The sequence below is a fragment of the Pezoporus wallicus genome, unplaced genomic scaffold (assembly GCF_028554395.1).
Source record: "Pezoporus wallicus isolate ANWC-B61680 ecotype Strahan unplaced genomic scaffold, APGP_CSIRO_Pwel_v1 contig_7293, whole genome shotgun sequence".
Taxonomy (NCBI): domain Eukaryota; kingdom Metazoa; phylum Chordata; class Aves; order Psittaciformes; family Psittacidae; genus Pezoporus; species Pezoporus wallicus.
The window spans coordinates 1,366,788-1,384,668 of NW_026637242.1; the positions used below are offsets into that span (position 1 = coordinate 1,366,788).

The 17,881-nt window shown below is 41.6% G+C and overlaps 2 protein-coding genes across 7 annotated transcripts in view; both read right to left on the reverse strand.

Annotated features, from left to right (window-relative positions):
- PRRC1 (proline rich coiled-coil 1) overlaps nt 1-7,335 on the reverse strand; it is a 28,285-nt gene extending 20,950 nt beyond the window's left edge. Inside the window, exons 1-2 of one of the 5 annotated variants that reach the window (XM_057404392.1) lie at nt 7,290-7,335; nt 11-157 (exon numbers count right to left, since the gene is read on the reverse strand). In XM_057404392.1, coding sequence (XP_057260375.1) covers nt 11-137 — 127 coding nt within the window. In that variant the 5' untranslated portion in view covers nt 138-157; nt 7,290-7,335. Of the gene's footprint in view, nt 1-10; nt 158-1,857; nt 1,995-5,767; nt 5,790-6,651; nt 6,701-7,096; nt 7,179-7,289 lie in introns of those variants that run through there. The other 4 variants (XM_057404390.1, XM_057404393.1, XM_057404394.1 and 1 more) reach the window with 4 other exon arrangements.
- Nucleotides 7,336-10,967: 3,632 nt separating this feature from the next.
- The window catches only part of MEGF10 (multiple EGF like domains 10), a 98,680-nt gene continuing 91,766 nt past the window's right edge, over nt 10,968-17,881 (reverse strand). For both annotated transcript variants that reach the window (XM_057404398.1, XM_057404399.1), the window contains exons 24-25: nt 14,620-14,826; nt 10,968-13,706 (exon numbers count right to left, since the gene is read on the reverse strand). In XM_057404398.1, the coding sequence (XP_057260381.1) occupies nt 13,546-13,706; nt 14,620-14,826 (368 nt within the window). In that variant the 3' untranslated portion in view covers nt 10,968-13,545. The remainder of the gene's footprint in view (nt 13,707-14,619; nt 14,827-17,881) is intronic.

A 17,881-nucleotide genomic window follows, 5' to 3' on the forward strand; every position in this document is an offset into this window, starting at 1 on the left:
ATTTTTGTACCTAATGAGACAGGTGTAGCAGTGGCAGCAGCAGCGGCAGCAGCAGCGGCAGCAGAATCCCTTGCTGTGCTTGTGCTTGGTGGGGGCGTGCCAGGTGGAGTCACTTCTATACCACTCTCTTCCATCATTTTCTTTCAGCTACAAAAAGCTGTGAGAAGGAAAAAAAAAAGACAAACAAAACAGCGTATCTTGAGAAACAAGGGAAAGATTTTAAATTAGAATGTAAAGGCCACAACACATTAATTTACATTCCTGAGCAGAGCAGGTGATTAAAATACCAACTCTAGAAAAAAGAAAAAAAAAATCTCAAGTACATAATTATCCACTATGTCTGATTTCTACTGTATGCTCCCTTTACTTTTAGCACCATAATAATACCTCAAACTCCAAGCCTCTTTCCAAAAACCTTATCGTGCACACCCACTTACTGTTTCCAAATATACACTGGCGGTACTTAGGTGAAAAATATCAAAGAAGTAATTACACTTCACAAAACCCATATCCCATCGCAAAAAACTTAACTATGGGGTAGTATTTTACTGCATTATTGAGTGGTAGTAACTCAAAGAACTGTTATTTTCAGTGCTGATGCATGACAGAATGCAAACTTGGCAAGAGACAAGACAGGGGACAGAGATCCCCCTTCTGACAGTGAAGAACCACAACTAAGCAAGAAGCTGTAGCCTGCTGAGGCTGAAGCACTTCAACAGATACTCCTGAGCATCACACCTGAGGGCAAACACCTTACTGAACACCACAGACAGCAGCATAGCTGGCAATGGCCCAGGCACCTGGACTCTGTGGCCTATGCTCTAACCATAACTTTGTCCACCTTCAAATAGAACTGTTTTGGGGCCAGCTGAATAAGCCTCCAGAAAACCTAAATGAAACCAGACGAAATTCACTTCCAACATAGATTAAATTACACTGAAATTAATTTACACTGAACAAGTTTTCCAGTACAAACACTTGCTGTAAAATGCCACACTGTTCTGGTGACATTATCAGAAGTGAAAGTAATTGAAAACTTTGGCTTTTATTTTGAAGGCTGGATTACGTTGAAATTATCTTCTAACATCTTTTGAGTAAACCCTTAAAATATACTACTTCCAGAAAAGTAAAGCTATATGCTTATTCAAAAACCTTAAGTACGCTTATTTAAAAACTAATGTAAAAGGGTATAGGAGAAGGGAAAACATTGAGACTTCAATGAAGACACAGATTTTTGTTTGTGAAAGAGGCACCTAACAAAACCCCATGCTTCCTCCCAAGCCTGTCAAACTAGACAGCAATGATTTGCACTACTCCAAGGTGACATTTCTTCATGAAAGAACAATCCTGTATGAAGTAATAATGTGTATGAAAAATAGATTCAAACATTTTCCACCATATCCATTACATCAGCAGCTACTGAGGACTGCCAGCTTTATTCCCTTCAACAATTTACAGAGGAAAAGGCTTAGATAACGTGTTCAATAAAAATACCCATATGTATATAAAAATAACTCCACTTAGAAAAACACTGGTTTTCCTCTTTCAACCCCCTCCCAATTGCCTCATTGTTGATTTAAATGTATATACAATTCAAGTTCAATATGGAGGAAAAATTACTGTTGTTGCCAAACTGAAAAATACAGAAAGGATGTCAATTTTGAAAAGCTTAGTCTCAAAACCAAATGCAGGTATCAAAATCACAAATTACATCTCCCTCTGACAAACCAGTATGCTTTGCATAAGCAATTCAAGCTTAAATGTTTCAGCTCAGCCTCAGAAAGCAAGTAAATGTGGTTTATGTGTATCACCCTTTATGAAAACTCTCATCACAGAGGGATTTTAGGTTCGGAGTACCTCTTCAATTCGTTTAAAAGCTTCTCCTCCAATAGGATGAAAAGGTCAGTAATTGCTTGTTGTGGCACTGACTGTCCTTGCAGAACGAGTACATCTCATCATCTCTTCGAAAAGAACTGCATGGTCTTCTGTTAAACTTCACTAAGTGAAAGATTATGTTTTTAATCAAGCTAAATGAGTTTACATTCCCCCTTGGACAAGTATTTCTAAAGTCATTCTTTCAATTATACACTGCAAAGCAAGAAAGAACTTTCCATTGTGCAGCTGAAATAATCACTGATCAAAACCTCCCAGACCCATTTTATTTTATCAAGGCTCTTTCAATCTGCCCCTTTATTTCACCTAATGCCATGATTAGAAACTGCTGAGAGGTACTTACTACTTAAAATAAATACTGTGGACATGCAGAATGACTGGAAAAGTTCCAGGCTTTTCAAAACACTCTGTACAAAGCTTTTTTGAAGCTTCACAGAGCTATTGGAAGGATGAGGGGCAGAACAGGGGAGGAAGGAACAAGCTACCCAAAATGTAATCTGACATCTGCAAAGTAAGGAAATAGAATAAATGGAAGTAACTCTATAGCTGCTTCACTCTATTAACTTTACAATGTGAAAAATGAAGTAACTATTAAACAAATACAGCAATCTTAAACTTGTACAAATTATGAGTCAGTTGCAGGAATACAGTTACCAAAAAAAAAAAAAAAAACACCACCCAAAAAACCAAACATGGAACCAACTTAAAATTTGAATCTCCTCTCACTTGTAAGCCTCTGGGAAAGCCAGTCAACTGTAAATCCATCCTGGACAGATGGAAGCCTGGGAGGGGAACCCTGCCAGTTGTAAAGCTTATTTCCATTCCCTCGGTCATTGCAGGCTCAGGTACACACCATTAGGCAATGTGTCTGAGTAAGCTTGATACTCTCAGAGTGATGTCCAGTCACAAGCATACTGCTGTTTCTCTTGTGTCTGGCTTAAATTCATTCTATGACACTAGTACTCTTTCATATATTGACCACTATAATCAACTGGCTTTTTACCACCAGCTGGGGAAAAGATGAACTCTACTTTTCACTGAAATAGTAGACAAATTCCTTTATCCTCTCACACAATGCACAACCACAATAGCCTGCAGTATTTTCCTCCCACTCTCAATTTTTCCTTCACTCTTTACCTGTCTATCCATTCCAATACCAATTAGAGAACCCTGAAGCCAAAATGCCCCCATATTCTTTTCCCTTTACGCCTCACACAACCACCAATCTCACTGTGAAGTCCTGACATTGCAGGGACTAACGTGAAGCCTGCACAAATAACAGCTTTCTATACACTGAGTTCTTAACATAAGCTAGTTGTAGTCTGCACGTGCTGGAAAAAAACACACAAATAACAGTAACAATAATTAAAAAGAAGTTTAAGGAGGAAGATAAGATATGGAAGAAGGAAAATACAAAAAGAAGAGACAGCAAACCGTTCAACAGGTGTAACTGGAAGCTAATAGCTCATTGCGTTGAAAGAATCCAGCACTATATATAATTAAAACTCATCCTACAGGATGTATGGTTTAACACTTGAATCTAAATGGCCTATGAAACCAGTTATATGTGAAAAACAGGGAAGCATTATGGTGGAAGAACAACATGGCAGTGGAACCCAAGCAATCCACAGACTTTTAATAGGATTCCATCCTCAGCAGTTTCCAATGAGAGTTTCTAACTGCTCTGCGGAGAGATGCAGGAAAACGTTCCCCAGTACGATCAACCTACCAATCCCTAATGCCTGACTGCTGGGTGTGGAACTGGTCTGTCTTCTCAGTCATTATAAAAAAAAACAAACAAAACAAAAAACAAAACCACATAAAAAAGAAAGCAATAATACTTCGTAGTCCAAGCCACAACCTCCCAATTTGCAGCAAGCGGCATCTGAAAATTCAGCCTAACTTCTTAAGAAAATGACATTTGTGCCCTCCTGCAAACTAGAACACTTTGTATTACTAAACTGAAGAAACAAAGGCGAAACTCTGAGACTAGCAAACTGAAGGAAGTACAATTAGGTGAAAATAACAGCAGTACTGCCATCTAGTGATTTGTGACCATAAATTAATTTCACCAATTTGATAATCTCACATTTAGCTAGAAGAAAATTCTGGTTTATGCAGATACAGAAAATAAAAATAGAGAAAAGCATAGAAAAAACACATTCCCAACGACAAGTCATTCTCAAAATAACCCACTGAAGATGTAGAAGCATGAATTTTGTTAGGCTTCTATCACTTATTTGGTTAAAAAATTAATCTTTGTAAGTACTAATGGAGACACTACAAGGATGATGTTAAACCTACATAACACAAAGAACAGGCAGCATACATAGTATATCACAATCACAGAACAGTTTGGGTTAGAAGGGACCTTCAAAGGACATCTTCAACTATCTCAGGGCCACATCCAGCCTGATGCTTTGGGATGTTGTTTCTTCTCTGCTCCTTCACCACTGCACTCTGGGAATCTGAACCTAAAAATGCATTATTGGGGTTTTGCTCTTTTTAATTACATTGACCTTTATGTCAGGAACATCTCTATAGCTTTCACTAGGGTTTGTTACTATATGAAACGTCAAGGCTTTTTCTCCTTTTTGACCCTGATTTTGTGACTTGCCAGGCATGCGCTTAATTTAAATCACAGAATCAGTAGGTCTATCCATAGCTGTCTAGTAACTATACTTTACAGACTCCTACCAGCTGAATCTCATCCATTAACCTAATTCCCAAATGCAAGGCCTGTGTATACTGAAAGGAAAACCAGTGTAAGTTCCAACTGAAAATTTTAACACGGCTCATGTTAAAATAGGAATAAAATAATTTGATTTAGAGACTAAAAGGCTGAACTGAAAAATTACTCATGTTTTGACTTAAGTTTAATAGGGAGTAATCACCTTTGCACTAGTCTTTTGCAATTATCTTAACAGCATAACCATATTCAAAAGCATTCTTCAGGTTATTACTCCAAAATATTCACAGTTAACAATATGATTACCTACAAATTGAGATTAGCAAATCTCACATGGATAAAAACATACTCTCTAGAAATCATTCATACTTTAGAATTTATAGTGAAGACATATTTTCAATCACCCTTAACCCCTTCTTGTATTTTTGAAGATGGTTCTGCTAATTAAAACAAAACATACACACACACACAAAAAAAAAAAACAAAAAAACAAAACCAAGCAACCCACTCCACAATACTTCAGAATTCTAAGAAGCAGAACTATTCTCAAACCCGAGCCTAAAGTGAAAAAAAACCTGGAAAACTAAATTCAAATGCTGTTAAACTTCTCCTGCAAATAGCTCTGCCTATTATGATTAATTAAGTGTAACAGTACTGGTTACACAAATTGTTAATGGCTAACCACAAGTTGAAGCTGCCTGGAATAAAGCACATTTATTTATTTATTTGAACAAATAAATTGTTTGGAGCCATTCCCAGCGCAACCAGATCTTCAAATAAAATGTTACATCAACTGATAGATTTACAGGCACATATAGGAGATTCAACAGGAGAGATCAAAGGAGAAATAAAGCCCAACAACTCACAGAGATACAAACAAGACAGAAAAAACAGAATGACTAGAAGAAAGCAAGAAAAAACATGACAAAAGTCTTCAGCTATTAAGCTGAAGCTGACACCTACCAAAAAGATAACACTCTAAACAAAACCAGAGTTGAACTGTTAGTACATTAAAGTTTCATCTGAAAAATCCTTCACATTGGTTTATTCCTTTTTAGAAAGGGAGAGCACAAAGACAGGGATAAAATTTTCATCAGATTCCAGTCTCCTAAATGCAGGCAAGTTCCAGAAGACAGTCTCCCTGAAGCCAAAAGAATGGCATAGGGGGATCATCAGTTTAATCACCTGGTGTTAAATGACTTGTTTTAAAGTCCAACGCCTTAAAGAGGGCTATGCAGGCAAGGAAAGAAAAACCAACCAACCAACCGACCAAGCAAAAACTCCCCCCCCACAAAAAAAAAAAAAAAAAAAGCATAAAAACCACACACACAAAAATAAAAAGAACTGCTACCTGTTTTATATTCATAGCATACTGTTGAGCCTTTTTCACCTAAAAAAAAAATTAAAAAAATTATCAAGCAGAATCTAGTAGATTCTGCCGCAGACCTTACACAGCACCAAGATACCTCAAAACACCAGACATGCCAGAAGTCGTTGGTCTTGAGACTACTGCAGTTATCATTGTCCATAGATATATTTCATAAGAACTAGGAAGTCCCACTGTTTTAAAAGCTTCCTCATAAATCCCTGAAGATTATTTTGTTTCCCACATTCTTAGTGCTACTCTCAACCATCAGAATTTGTTCTAGACCACATGCACCCTTCCAATCAAATACACATTTTCAAATATCACAAAGCTGATATAGTTCCATGGACTAATGAACCTGATGAAACAGCACTTCTAACAGATGCTAACAGATCCTCAAATGAGAGGATTTCCACTATGATGCTAACTCAAGCTCAGACCACAGGGGTTTACCAGAACCAGCATTTCCACCCATAGCTGCAAGGCTGGAACACAAGAGCCCTGAGGCCAGACATCCAACTTTCTACACAGTGCCTGGAAGAAGCTTGGTCGGTCTGAATGACTCAAAAGAGCAGAACAGTAGACATGGCCTAGCAAGGTACTAGAATCAGCCAGCTGTAAATTCGACGGAGTGCTGGCACATGCATTTGCTTGCAATGCCATCAGTCACTGAAGCAGTGAGTCCTGCTGTAAAGTCTCTTACCTGCCCACAATCCCCACCTTATGACAAACCCCAGGGCATGTTCCTGTCAGTAGGTAGGCCAGGAGCCACTACTGCCCTAAAAGGGCAAGATGGCTCTAAACATGCGGAATAAGCTGTGGTGCCCAGAGCAAGGTCAGGCTTCTGGCTGCCCTCCCGGTGAGGGGCATACACTGTGCAGCCTAAGCATGCCGCCCAAGAGGGAAACCTGACAGGTTACACGGCTACAGGAGCTCAGTCGGGGGCCTCTACGCGCTCAAACGCACGCACACGCCCGCTAGGGCTGGCAGTAGGGGGCACGGCCCCAGCAATGACAGGCAGCCGGAGCGACGCGGCCTAGGCCGGCAGGTCAGGCGGAGGGACAGAGAACGCCCCGGGAACACCTAAGCGCTCCCCCTGCCCCGCATGCCATAGCCTCCCACCTTGTCCCCGGCCCCTTCGCCCTAACCTCCAGAGGCGCCCCAGCCGCTTCGGGACCCAACGACACCCTGCTGCCGCAGCCGCCACCCGGGGGCTCGGGGAAGGCACTCTGCCGCCCGCCACGGCCCGGCCTAGCCCAGCCCTTCAGCCACTCCCTCCCCGCCGCCGGGGACGACGGGTGCCAGTGCGTACGTTTTGCCCACCACGACACGCGGCCTCACCGAGCTCAAGCACCGGAACCCGCCAGCCCTCCCGCCGGGTATCTCCCCGCGCCGCGGCCCACACGGCTGCGTTCAGTTTCGCAGGAACACCACAACCGACCCGGCCGGTGATTAATGGAGGCACCGACGGGCGTCAACTACAACTCCCAGCAACCCCAGCGCTCGACCCCGCCCCGTGCTGCCACGTCTCCGGAGGAGCTGTCTAGCGGCGTTACGCCCATACCCGCCCGTCCCGTGTCTTGCCGCCGTGCAGCGGTGCGCCCCCTGCCGGCATGTTCCTCTACCCCTGGCGGGGGTTGCGGGCTCGCGCTCAGCGTCCCTCGGCAGCGCGCTGCTCCCGACACCCAACATGGCGGCAGCACGGAGCGGAACGCCTCTTTTGCCACGTCGGCGGGCTGCCGCTGGGAGGGGTCGCAGAGTTGGCGCTCTCTGCCCGCCGCTGGGTAGCAGTACTGGTGCCGGTGCCGTGCGTGGGTTCCTTTTGCCCGCTCTCCCCCCGTTACATTTGCACGCCAGGTTAGAAGAGGGTGGGAGCTGGTAAAGGAAGAGCCAGGTGTGTGGCTGGAAGCCAGCTGGGCTGCTGGTGTTCAGTAAGCCGTCGTTCTGTTGCTGCAGGGCTGTGAGCAGTGGGATGGTTATGGAGCTCCTGCATGGCGGCTGGTGACACATGATGCCGCAGATGGTGTGACAACATGCTCCTCAAAGTCGTCATCAGCCCGCACAGAGGGCATGATAGAAACGATAGTCCTCTTGCAGAGGGGGCACTCAGGCTTACTTTCAGCGCAATGCAGGATGCATGGGTAGAATTGGTGGAGACATGGCAGTACACAGCTCTCCAGGCATGCTGGACAGCAGTTGTCCAGCTCTGCAGCCACGCTCTTCGTGGGCAGCAGTGAGCTGGGGCTGTGGTGAAGGTGGCTCTCATTGCCACTGCAGCAGGAGGCATCACACTAGAAAGGAAGAGACGCCGTGGTCACTGGCTGGCTTGGGGAGGGTGGAAGAAATGCCCAGGTCCCTCTAAAAAGGAAACACCCACAGCTCACCACCCCAGGTGAGGATTCCCCACCCAGCTCACCTCTGCTGCTGCTAGGTCAGCTCTGGGGGTCTACTGGCTTCCTGAACCTGGCCGGGCTGGGGAGAATCCTCTGACAGAGCTGGGGTCAGGCATGGAGAGCTGCACTGAACAGTTGGCATAAGTACTCCATGCCAACCACTAAGGCCTCAGTTGTGTCTTCTCAAACCATGTCAGGTCACTGTGGCCACGGCAGACATCTCCAGGCACATCTGATTCACTCAGCGACATCTGGTGCTTCCCTGGGTAGCTGCAGAACAAAGTCCCACAGGCCCTCCATACACTCCAGCACTGCTTGCCAGCCATCTGGGCTCCACTGCTCACTCCCACAGGGTGTCACAGGCCTGCTTGTGTCACAGACTACCTTCATCTCCTTCCCATCCAAACCACTCTATGTTTCTAGTATGAGTTCTTAATGTCAGTCTCTCATTGTTAAACTGTGATAGGAAAGAAAAATTTCCCACCTCATCTACCTGTAGCCGGTGTTGTAGATCCATGTTTGGGGGGTCAGAGTAATAAAAAAGAAATTATGTATGTTACCCCTTTTAAGTTGTGTTTGTATTTTGGTTAACTGTTTTTCTAAGGGTTAATCCAAGGCTAATATCCTAACAAAAAGGGAAAATACCTTGCTTTTGGCAACCCAGGTCTCCATCTTAATCAAGGTTAAAAGTATTCAAGGGACAGGCTGGAAAGCATCACCCTGTTCACATAACTAATTCCTTCAGGAACAGGCAGTAATCACAGAAGTTCTGTAGTTCAATATCAACCTTGATTTTCTGCATAGCATCTCATAAACTACCTGCTTTCTAAAAAAAAGGAAAATAAAATATATTGCTTGGTGGTCCAGCATGGACAAGGGTAATATTTTCTGTATTTCCCATGCTATTTCCATCCAAAGGAAATGAAAAACAAGGAAAAAAAAATCAAAGTATTTCTTTCATTAGAAACTTTATTACATTAACCTACAGGTGTGTGAAGTGAAATAAATGGAAGTGAAGGGCAGAATGATGAACATCAGTCATCTTTGGAAAATAGATATATTTTCACAACAAAACACTTTTTTTGTTACAGCTAAGAAAAAAAGCCAAGCATACTTTATAGGTTTTTTTAAAAATACATTACAGTTCAATCATATCAAAGTGAAGTCTTGTGGGCTAAAAAACTGGACATAGAAGAGTTAGGTTCAGTGCTCTAGCACTAATAAGAGTGTACCAAATTACATGATTTTCTATACATTAATTAACAAACATGCACCCTTGTGTCTTTAGTAATTTTAACCACTATATATATAATCTTTAATATAAAGCATTTTTGTCAAAATTAGCTCTGTATTCTTTAGTCTGGACTTTAGAGCTTCAGTTTAAGGATTATTATTTGGACACATATCTAATAAAAATTTCAATTGAAGTCACAGTACTTGAAAAATTCAGTATATTTTAAATAACATGTTCCCCACTTTTGATTTTATCCGAACTTCACTTCAGTATAAACTTGACTTTGCAGGTTGTCTCAACAGAAAGTACGAGTACAATGAAATCTTTCTCCTCTAATCTGCATGTACATCTCCAATTAAAATTAATGAGAGATAAGGACAAAATTTTATGTGTAGCAGTGTGTTGTGATTAAAAATCTTTGATAGAGTAAAAAGCTTTGAGGTTTACGATGCTTCTAAATGACCAGAATTAATATGCCTATATTATTTAAAACCTAAAGTTTATACTCACTACTTACTTTAAAACCAGCTATTAACTTTGTGCAGCATTTTGCACTTCATTAAACTGATAACAAGTTGCTAAGGGATAGCTATCTCCATTTTCAATGCTATGTTTCTTGTTGTAATGTGAATATATAGAGGCAAGGCATCTCTTTCCATTACTGTCTGTGGTGAAGCCAATTCTCTGAGTAGATGGTGTTTGCTAAAATTATTGTATCCAGGACAGTATAGCATGTATGTTCAAAGATATTTAAGTTCTCTTGAAGAGCATACTGTGATACAAAGAGGGCTGTGTGTCAGTCATAAGGATTGAGTCGGGGTTGTCTTAAATTGACGGCAGAGTATACACCCTAGCCATATAGGAAACAGCAGGATTGCTAATGTGAGTCCCATAAACTTTTTTCCTTTGGAATGATACACTGACATCATTTAACAAGAATACATTACCCCTGCAGGCAGTCTGTTTTCTAAGCGTCTACCAAAGATCATTCACTGAAATAAATTCACAAGCTATTTACTTCACCAATGTGTATTGCAAATCCTGCTCAGATATATGCAGGTATTGCTTAATGCTGACTATGCAGCAGGAGTTTAACCCACAAATAGAAAGGCAGACTTTGGTAATGCGTATATTTAGAACATATAAAATAGGCAAAATTATCAGAAACTCATCTGTTTTCACGAATATTTGGCTGAATATATCACTTGAGGATATGTGATATTCTGGAAATTTCCAAACGATTGTAGTCTATTCAGCTGTTCACTTTTTCACATGAAAAAGGAACTGGTTATATTATGAAGATCATCTGTGGTCTCCAAATTTTACACAGAGGAAGAAAAATAAGTTTGTTTGAGCTCACAGTTGCTAAATACAGCATTTGCTATTCATGGCTTGAGAGAAGAAAGGTTTTATTTTAAAGTCTGTTTCATAAGGTACAAACACAAGTATATACCAGTAGCTCTACATGTTATCTATATGCACACAAACCAAATCAATACTTTTGCCTTACAGAAGGATTAAATTGTAACTGGCTTTTGAAGTCTTGTAGTTAATTTCTGTACTTGCAAAATGCAAAGATAATCAAATTATTTATTCCAAAGATATATAAGAAATGCCCAGGGAATTGCAAAAGAGCCAGTGCTTATGGCTAGAAAGAACTAAGTATTTCACGGTGCACTTCATGCAGGCATATACATTCTCAGGCTTGGACACATCCGCAATGATGTCTTCAGTTGCAGATCTCTCATTTATCACCACTTCAGTGACAACAACTAAAAGCAAACTGTATTTCCATTTCAGCTCTGGGGTTCCTTTTAAAAAAAACAAAAATAATAATCCAATTTTTTTTCCAGTTTTTCTTCCAGTTGATCCTCTGTTGCATTTAGTATTCCAAAGGCAACTGGTTGTGATTTTCTTCAGAATATATCAATGTTCTCACAATAGCGATAAGACTTTGTCTCAGACTGTATTACAGTCCAGATGTAACAATAAAAATTGTGGCACTCTCTGTGCTAAGTTGGGAAGCACATACACAGAATTCTTAACCTATTGACTGCCTTTCCTATCATCATTATCACGGGTCTCATGTGCCAAAATGTGACCCCAAACGCAGAAAGAGGACTAGTGCTTTCCCTTATATGTCATATAATGCAACCACTTGTGTCCTTTCTTCATCAGTTGGGGATATACCAACCCCTAGGACAAGCTATTCACAAAAAGCTACAGAGTACCACCAGGGCAAGGTGAAAAAGCTTGCCAGGGTAACGTTACTGCCTGCTGGACTATGATTAGCAGGTAGCATCACTGACAGCAACAGCAGCTGAAATAATATTGCGACATCATTTTTAGGTTTCTAAAGGTAACTTTTGACAGAAAGAGAATGTCTAACCTGTATCGACCATTATTTTTTTTTAGGCTGACATGTCTGGGCAACAATTTTCCTTCAATACATGGATACCTTGGCAAATTTAATTTCCACTGAACTGTGCACTTAAAAAACAAGACTCTTTTGAAGGGAGAAAAAGGAGCCTTTTGGAAAGATTGTCTCCATCCATACAGTCAACAGAATGCGCTAAACTTCACAGAGGGACTGTTTTTACTTTTTTTCTGCATTCTTGTTATTATCCTCAAAAAAACCACCTTGTTGGTTTGGATTTTTTTTTTTTTCCTAGTTAATTTGTTAAGTTAAACTACTATGCTAACTACCTCTGACAGAGATCAGTATGACAGGAATTCTTACTTTAGTACTCTCCTCCTGCACAGAGGTGTCTATAACCAGATAAAATAAAGTCCAGTTAGCAAAAATGCAAAAGAAATGGACACACAGTGGAGTACTTTTGCAGTTACAAGACAGATCACTAAAAACACAGACACACAGCGTAAAAATGGAGACACAAGTTAATGAAGAATGGGGAGCACGTTATTAGCAATGCAAAAGACCAGCTTAAGCATGTTTCCCTACATCAACTATAAAAAAGAAAAGGTGCCTTTTGAGCAAATATGCACAGAGATTGCTTAGTTATTTCTAAGAAAGAAAACAACACTTTACTGTTTTTATTCTATATTACAGTCATTATTACTACCTGTTTATAAAATGTAAACCCTTCCTTGCAGTTAAGATTTACAGCAGTCATCACCTTTGTCCACTCCTTACATAAACAGTCCATGGTGACAAAAATAAACTGATTTAAGTTACATATTTCTGAAGTGATTACTGATATGTTATGGATTATTTGTATACGGCAGAAACAGTGGTCAGAACTGCAGCATATGAACAGTAGCAAAAGATTCATTGAAGACTGGTGCTGCAGTACCAAGAGATATTGAGACATGTAATATGGATGTACACAATGATTTTATCTGCAAAACTATTCAAGCATGGTATGCCTACCACCAGTAATGGACAAAAACGTGTACTGATGGATTTCCCAAACTGCAGAATTGTGCTTACTTATCCCCATCAGATCTTGTCTCTTAGTATTGTCTTGACTAAAGATCAGAATGGAAGGTAAAATTTGGCAAGGCAGTTTTTCTTATGCATAACTAGTAACTCAGATCACCTACATGAAGTGGTATTTGGTAAATTGCAGTGTCCTGGGAGTACTTCTCCTCAAACGTGACAAACATGAAGTCTATATTTAAAACTGCTGAAATGGGTTGTTATCAACACTGATCTGCAAACTAATGTTTTTAAGCCAGTATATTTCAGTATAAATGTGTTGCATACCTGTTTCTATAAAATTTACTGCCATGAAAAAAAAAGCGTGAAGAGGATCCCCAGAGTGTGGCATTTGTCCATCTGTCACTTGTATACACAATACAAACCTCATGTTGAGATTCTGTTTAATGTACAGCAATTGTCTGCTGGACAGATTAGGAGCCAAATATAATGGTAGAACTAGAGGAAGGAGCACAACCATGCCACTTTACCCCTTCAGAGTCCCACTGTGCTACACATCAGCTTTTGGGGTCATTCACTGCTGACTCCTTTTGCAGAGGATTTGGGGCTATCTCGAACTGGTAGCAAGTCATAATGACATGGAATATGGCTGTTTTTTGGAAGATCATAAGGATCCTGGCTGAAAGGTCCACTGCTGCTGAATGCTCCCTGGACAACACTCACCGTAGGTTCTGTGATAAAAGAAAGCACATTTAACACCAGAAGCGGCAAAAGAGAAGGCAAACACTGTATTTCATTTCAGTTCACATTAAAATATATCCCCTCCTTTCTGCATCAATATAGAGATTCCTTGTCAGGCTTAGTCCTGAAATACAGGTGTAAAAACAAAGGCTGATGTTTAGGGGTCTTGGCTTTAAATTAAGTTACACTTGTGGGCTTGCAACAGGGCCCTTCCATGAGTATGTTTACTGACAGAAGCAAGTGGACCAGCATCTGTTTTTTATGTGTGGACAAACGAAAAAGAAAAAAAAAAAAGAGACCTAAAAAAAAGGAAGCAAAACAAAACCAAAACCAAACAAACAAACAAAAAAATCCCAAAACACCCACAACTTTTATTCAAGATTTCATAAAAATCCTTAGAAACACCATTAGGACAACTACCTTTCCACACGAGCCCAAAGTTTTCTGTAACTATACTAAAACAGTAGCTAGATGGAGCCCATATCAATTAACTACTACGTCTGTCGGTGAAGATGCTGTTTTTTCTGACCAAGGGGAGGAAACAGATCTTTCCTATTCCTCCCATAAACTTAATCCAGCTGTATTCAGTACTTGACAGCCTAATCTAGCATTGAATTATATTGCAGTCAAATGCTAAGCTTATGTTATACTGTTGTTTAAACAGAGGTACATCCAGGTTACAAAACAGAGCCGAAGGTATTTCAAACTCTGTTCTTGCGAATTATAATGCTTATGTCAAAAGAATGAGATCGTTACAGCTTTTGAGCAGAAACCAGAATCTGAATGCATCATTTTTTTTTTCAGTAATTTTTCATGTGTTCTGTTTAGAATAATTCAAACAATAAAAACCCTGTGGTCTTTGTTCTTAGCCTTCCAACATCTGGAAGTAGATTTTGTACTCACCAACTTCATAAATGTTCTTGTTGGCTGAAGCAGAGCTGGCGATCTCAGCATATGGGGAGTCCCTGCGTGCTGGTGACTTCATTTCAACATATCCACATTCTGAACTTTTTGGTACAAGAGCCGGTGGGTCTTTTATAGTAGCATATGGGTTCTCAGAACTACTTAAAGAGCAATTACTTAAATTGTATTCTGAGTTCTTCACTAGATCTGCAAAAATTAAAACACGTTGTTCTCTCAAGCATGCTACATACTATGGACATTGCTGCTAACCAGGACATTCTTTAATTTTGAGTTCAAAAAACTTAGCCATAAATGATTATTTAAGTGGAAACCAGTTATAACACTTCAAAATTATTATAGTGCAAAGTACCTCTAATGGTATGCTTTTTCATGGGCTTGATCTTGCCAGCAGGAAATTTCTTTTACAAGGTCTGAGAACCTTCAGTTCTCATTAAAATAGTAGCCAGAATTAACTACAGAAAATGTGCAGAATCAGTTTTTAAGAGGAACTTCAGAATACTTTTTGCCTTTCTAATTGTTAAACTCAGGACACTATTAAATTAAGTGATCTAAGACTATTCCCAATGGCAGTGTCTGGGCAAATGGTAATGTGAAATTAAGGATGGCCAGTTTGATCATCTTAGGAAACTGAATGTGCACAAGCCCATGGGACCTGATGAAATCCATCCACAGGTCCTGAGGGAGCTGGAGGATGAAGTTTCTAAGCTGCTGTCCATCATATTTGAAAAATCATGGTAGTCACATGAAGTTCATGATGACTGGAAAAAGGGAAATATAACCCTGATTTTCAAGAAGGGGAAAATGGATGACCCAGGCAACTACAGACCAGTCAGTCTCACCTCTGTGCCTGGCAAAATCTTGAAGCAGATTCTCTTAGAAACCATTTTAGGGCACGTGAAAGACAATGAGGTGGCTGGTGACAGGCAAATCCTGCCTGAGCAGTTTGGTGGCCTTCTATGTTGGGGCTACAGAACTGATGGATAGGGGCAAAGCAGTTGACGTCATCTACATGGATTTGTGCAAAGTGTTTCACACTGTCCTGCTCATCCTTGTCTCTAAACTGGAGAGACATCAATTTGATGGATGGACCACTTGGTAGATGAAGAATTGGCTGGATGGCCACATGCAGAAAGTTGCGGTCAATGGCTGGAGAGGAGTAACAAGTGGTGTCCCTCAGGGATTGGTGATGGGACTGATCCTGTTCAACATCTTTGTCAGTGACATGGACAGTGGGATTGAGTGTGCCCTCAACAACTTTGCCAATGACACCAAGGTGCGTGGTTCGGTTGATACGCTGGAGGGAAGGAATGCCATCCAGAGGGACCTTGACACACTTGTAAGGTGGGCTGATGCCAATCTCATGAAGTTCAGCAATGCAGAGTGCAAGATCCTACACCTGGGTCGGAGCAATCCCAGGCACAGGTACAGGTAGGGAGGAGAAGAGATTGAGAGCAGCCCTGCGGACGAGGACTTGCAGGTGTTGTTAGATGAGAAACTGAACATGAGCCGGCTTCAGTGCGCACTCTCAGCCCAGAAAGCCAACCGTATCCTGGGCTGCATCAAAAGGAGTGTGACCAGCAGGTCGAAGGAGGTGTTCCTGCCCCTCTCCTCTGCTCTCATGAGACTCCACTTTTAGCACTGCGTGCAGTTTTGGTGTCCTCAACATAAAAAGGACATGGAGCTGTTGGAGGAGGGCCATGAGGATGATCAGGGGACTGGAGTGCCTCCCCGTACGAAGATAGGCTGAGAAAGTTGGGGCTGCTCAGGCTGGAGAAGAGAAGGCTGCGCGGAGACCTCATAGCAGCCTTCCAGTATCTGAAGCAGGCCTACAGTGATGCTGCCGGGGTGGGGGGGGACCCTTCATTAGGGACTGTTGTGACAGGACAAGGGTTAATGGCTTTAAACTTAAACAGGGGAAGTTCAAGTTAGATACAAGGAAGAAGTTCCTTACTGTGAAGGGTGGTGAGGCACCGGAATGGGTTGCCCAAAGAAATGCTCCATCTCTGACAGTGTTCAAGACCAGGTTGGACACAGCCTTGGGCAACATGGTCTAGTGTGAGGCATATCTGCCCATGACAGGGGTTTGGGACGAGATGATCTTAAGGTCTTTCCTAACCATAAGTGCTCTATAATCCTATCAGAATTTGAGTATGAGGCCACACTGGAAGAGAAACCAGCTTCTTAAAAGTTTCTGTAAGGTGCACATACAACTGAAAAGAAAACATCAGGTGGCTTGTTATTTCAGGATTTAACTGAAGAACGGATAACTGTAGTTTAAGAGATGATGTGTTTTCTTATGCTGGGAAGAGATTTTGTGGTGTCTGTGTTCCTTTGTTTTCTGTGTTGTTCTGTGTTATGCTATTTAAGCTCTGGAGCTGACACTTTCTCAGCTTGTTCCTGACTCTGAATATGTAGTATGAGACCAACCTTAGCGAACCTGTCAGTGGGTAGGTGCTTAACTTTGTGACTGCTTTAATATATTTTTAATTGGGCTTCCGTTAACCATATAATTGTTTAGGTTGGAAAAGACCTTTAAGTTCACTGGGTCCAACTGTTAACCCAGCACTGCCAAGTCCATCACTAAACCTTTCCATAAGCACCACATCTACACATCTTTTAAGTATCTCCAGGGATGGTGATTCCAGCAATTCTCTGGGCAGCCTATTCTAATGCCTGATCACCCTCTCTGTGAAGAAATTTTTCCTACATCCAATCTAAACCTCCCCTGGTGCAGCTTGAGGCCATTACCTCTTGTCCTGACGCTTGTTTCTTGGGAGAAGAGACTGACCCACACCTCACTACAACCTCCTTTCAGGTAGTTGAGAGAGCCCCATGAGCCTCCTCTTCTCCAGACTCAACACCCCCAGGTCCCTCAGCTGCTCCTCATAAGACTTACTCTCCAGACCCTTCAGCAGCTTCATTGCCCTTCTCTGGACCCACTCCACCTCCTCAGTGTCTCTCTTGTAGTGAGGGGCCCAGAACTGAACACAGGATTTGAGGTGCAGGTTCACCAGTGCCGAGTGCAGGGGGATGATCACTGCCCTGGCACTGCTGGCCACACTATTGCTCATACAGGCCAGGATGCCATTGGCTTTCTTGGCTGCCTGGGCCCAAGCTGGCTCATGTTCAGCTCCATCAGTCAGCACCCCAAGGTCCTTTTCCATGGAGCACCTTCCCAGCCACGCTTTCCGAGGTCTGTAGTGCTGCATGGGGTTGTTATGTATCTCTTTTAAAGCCTTTC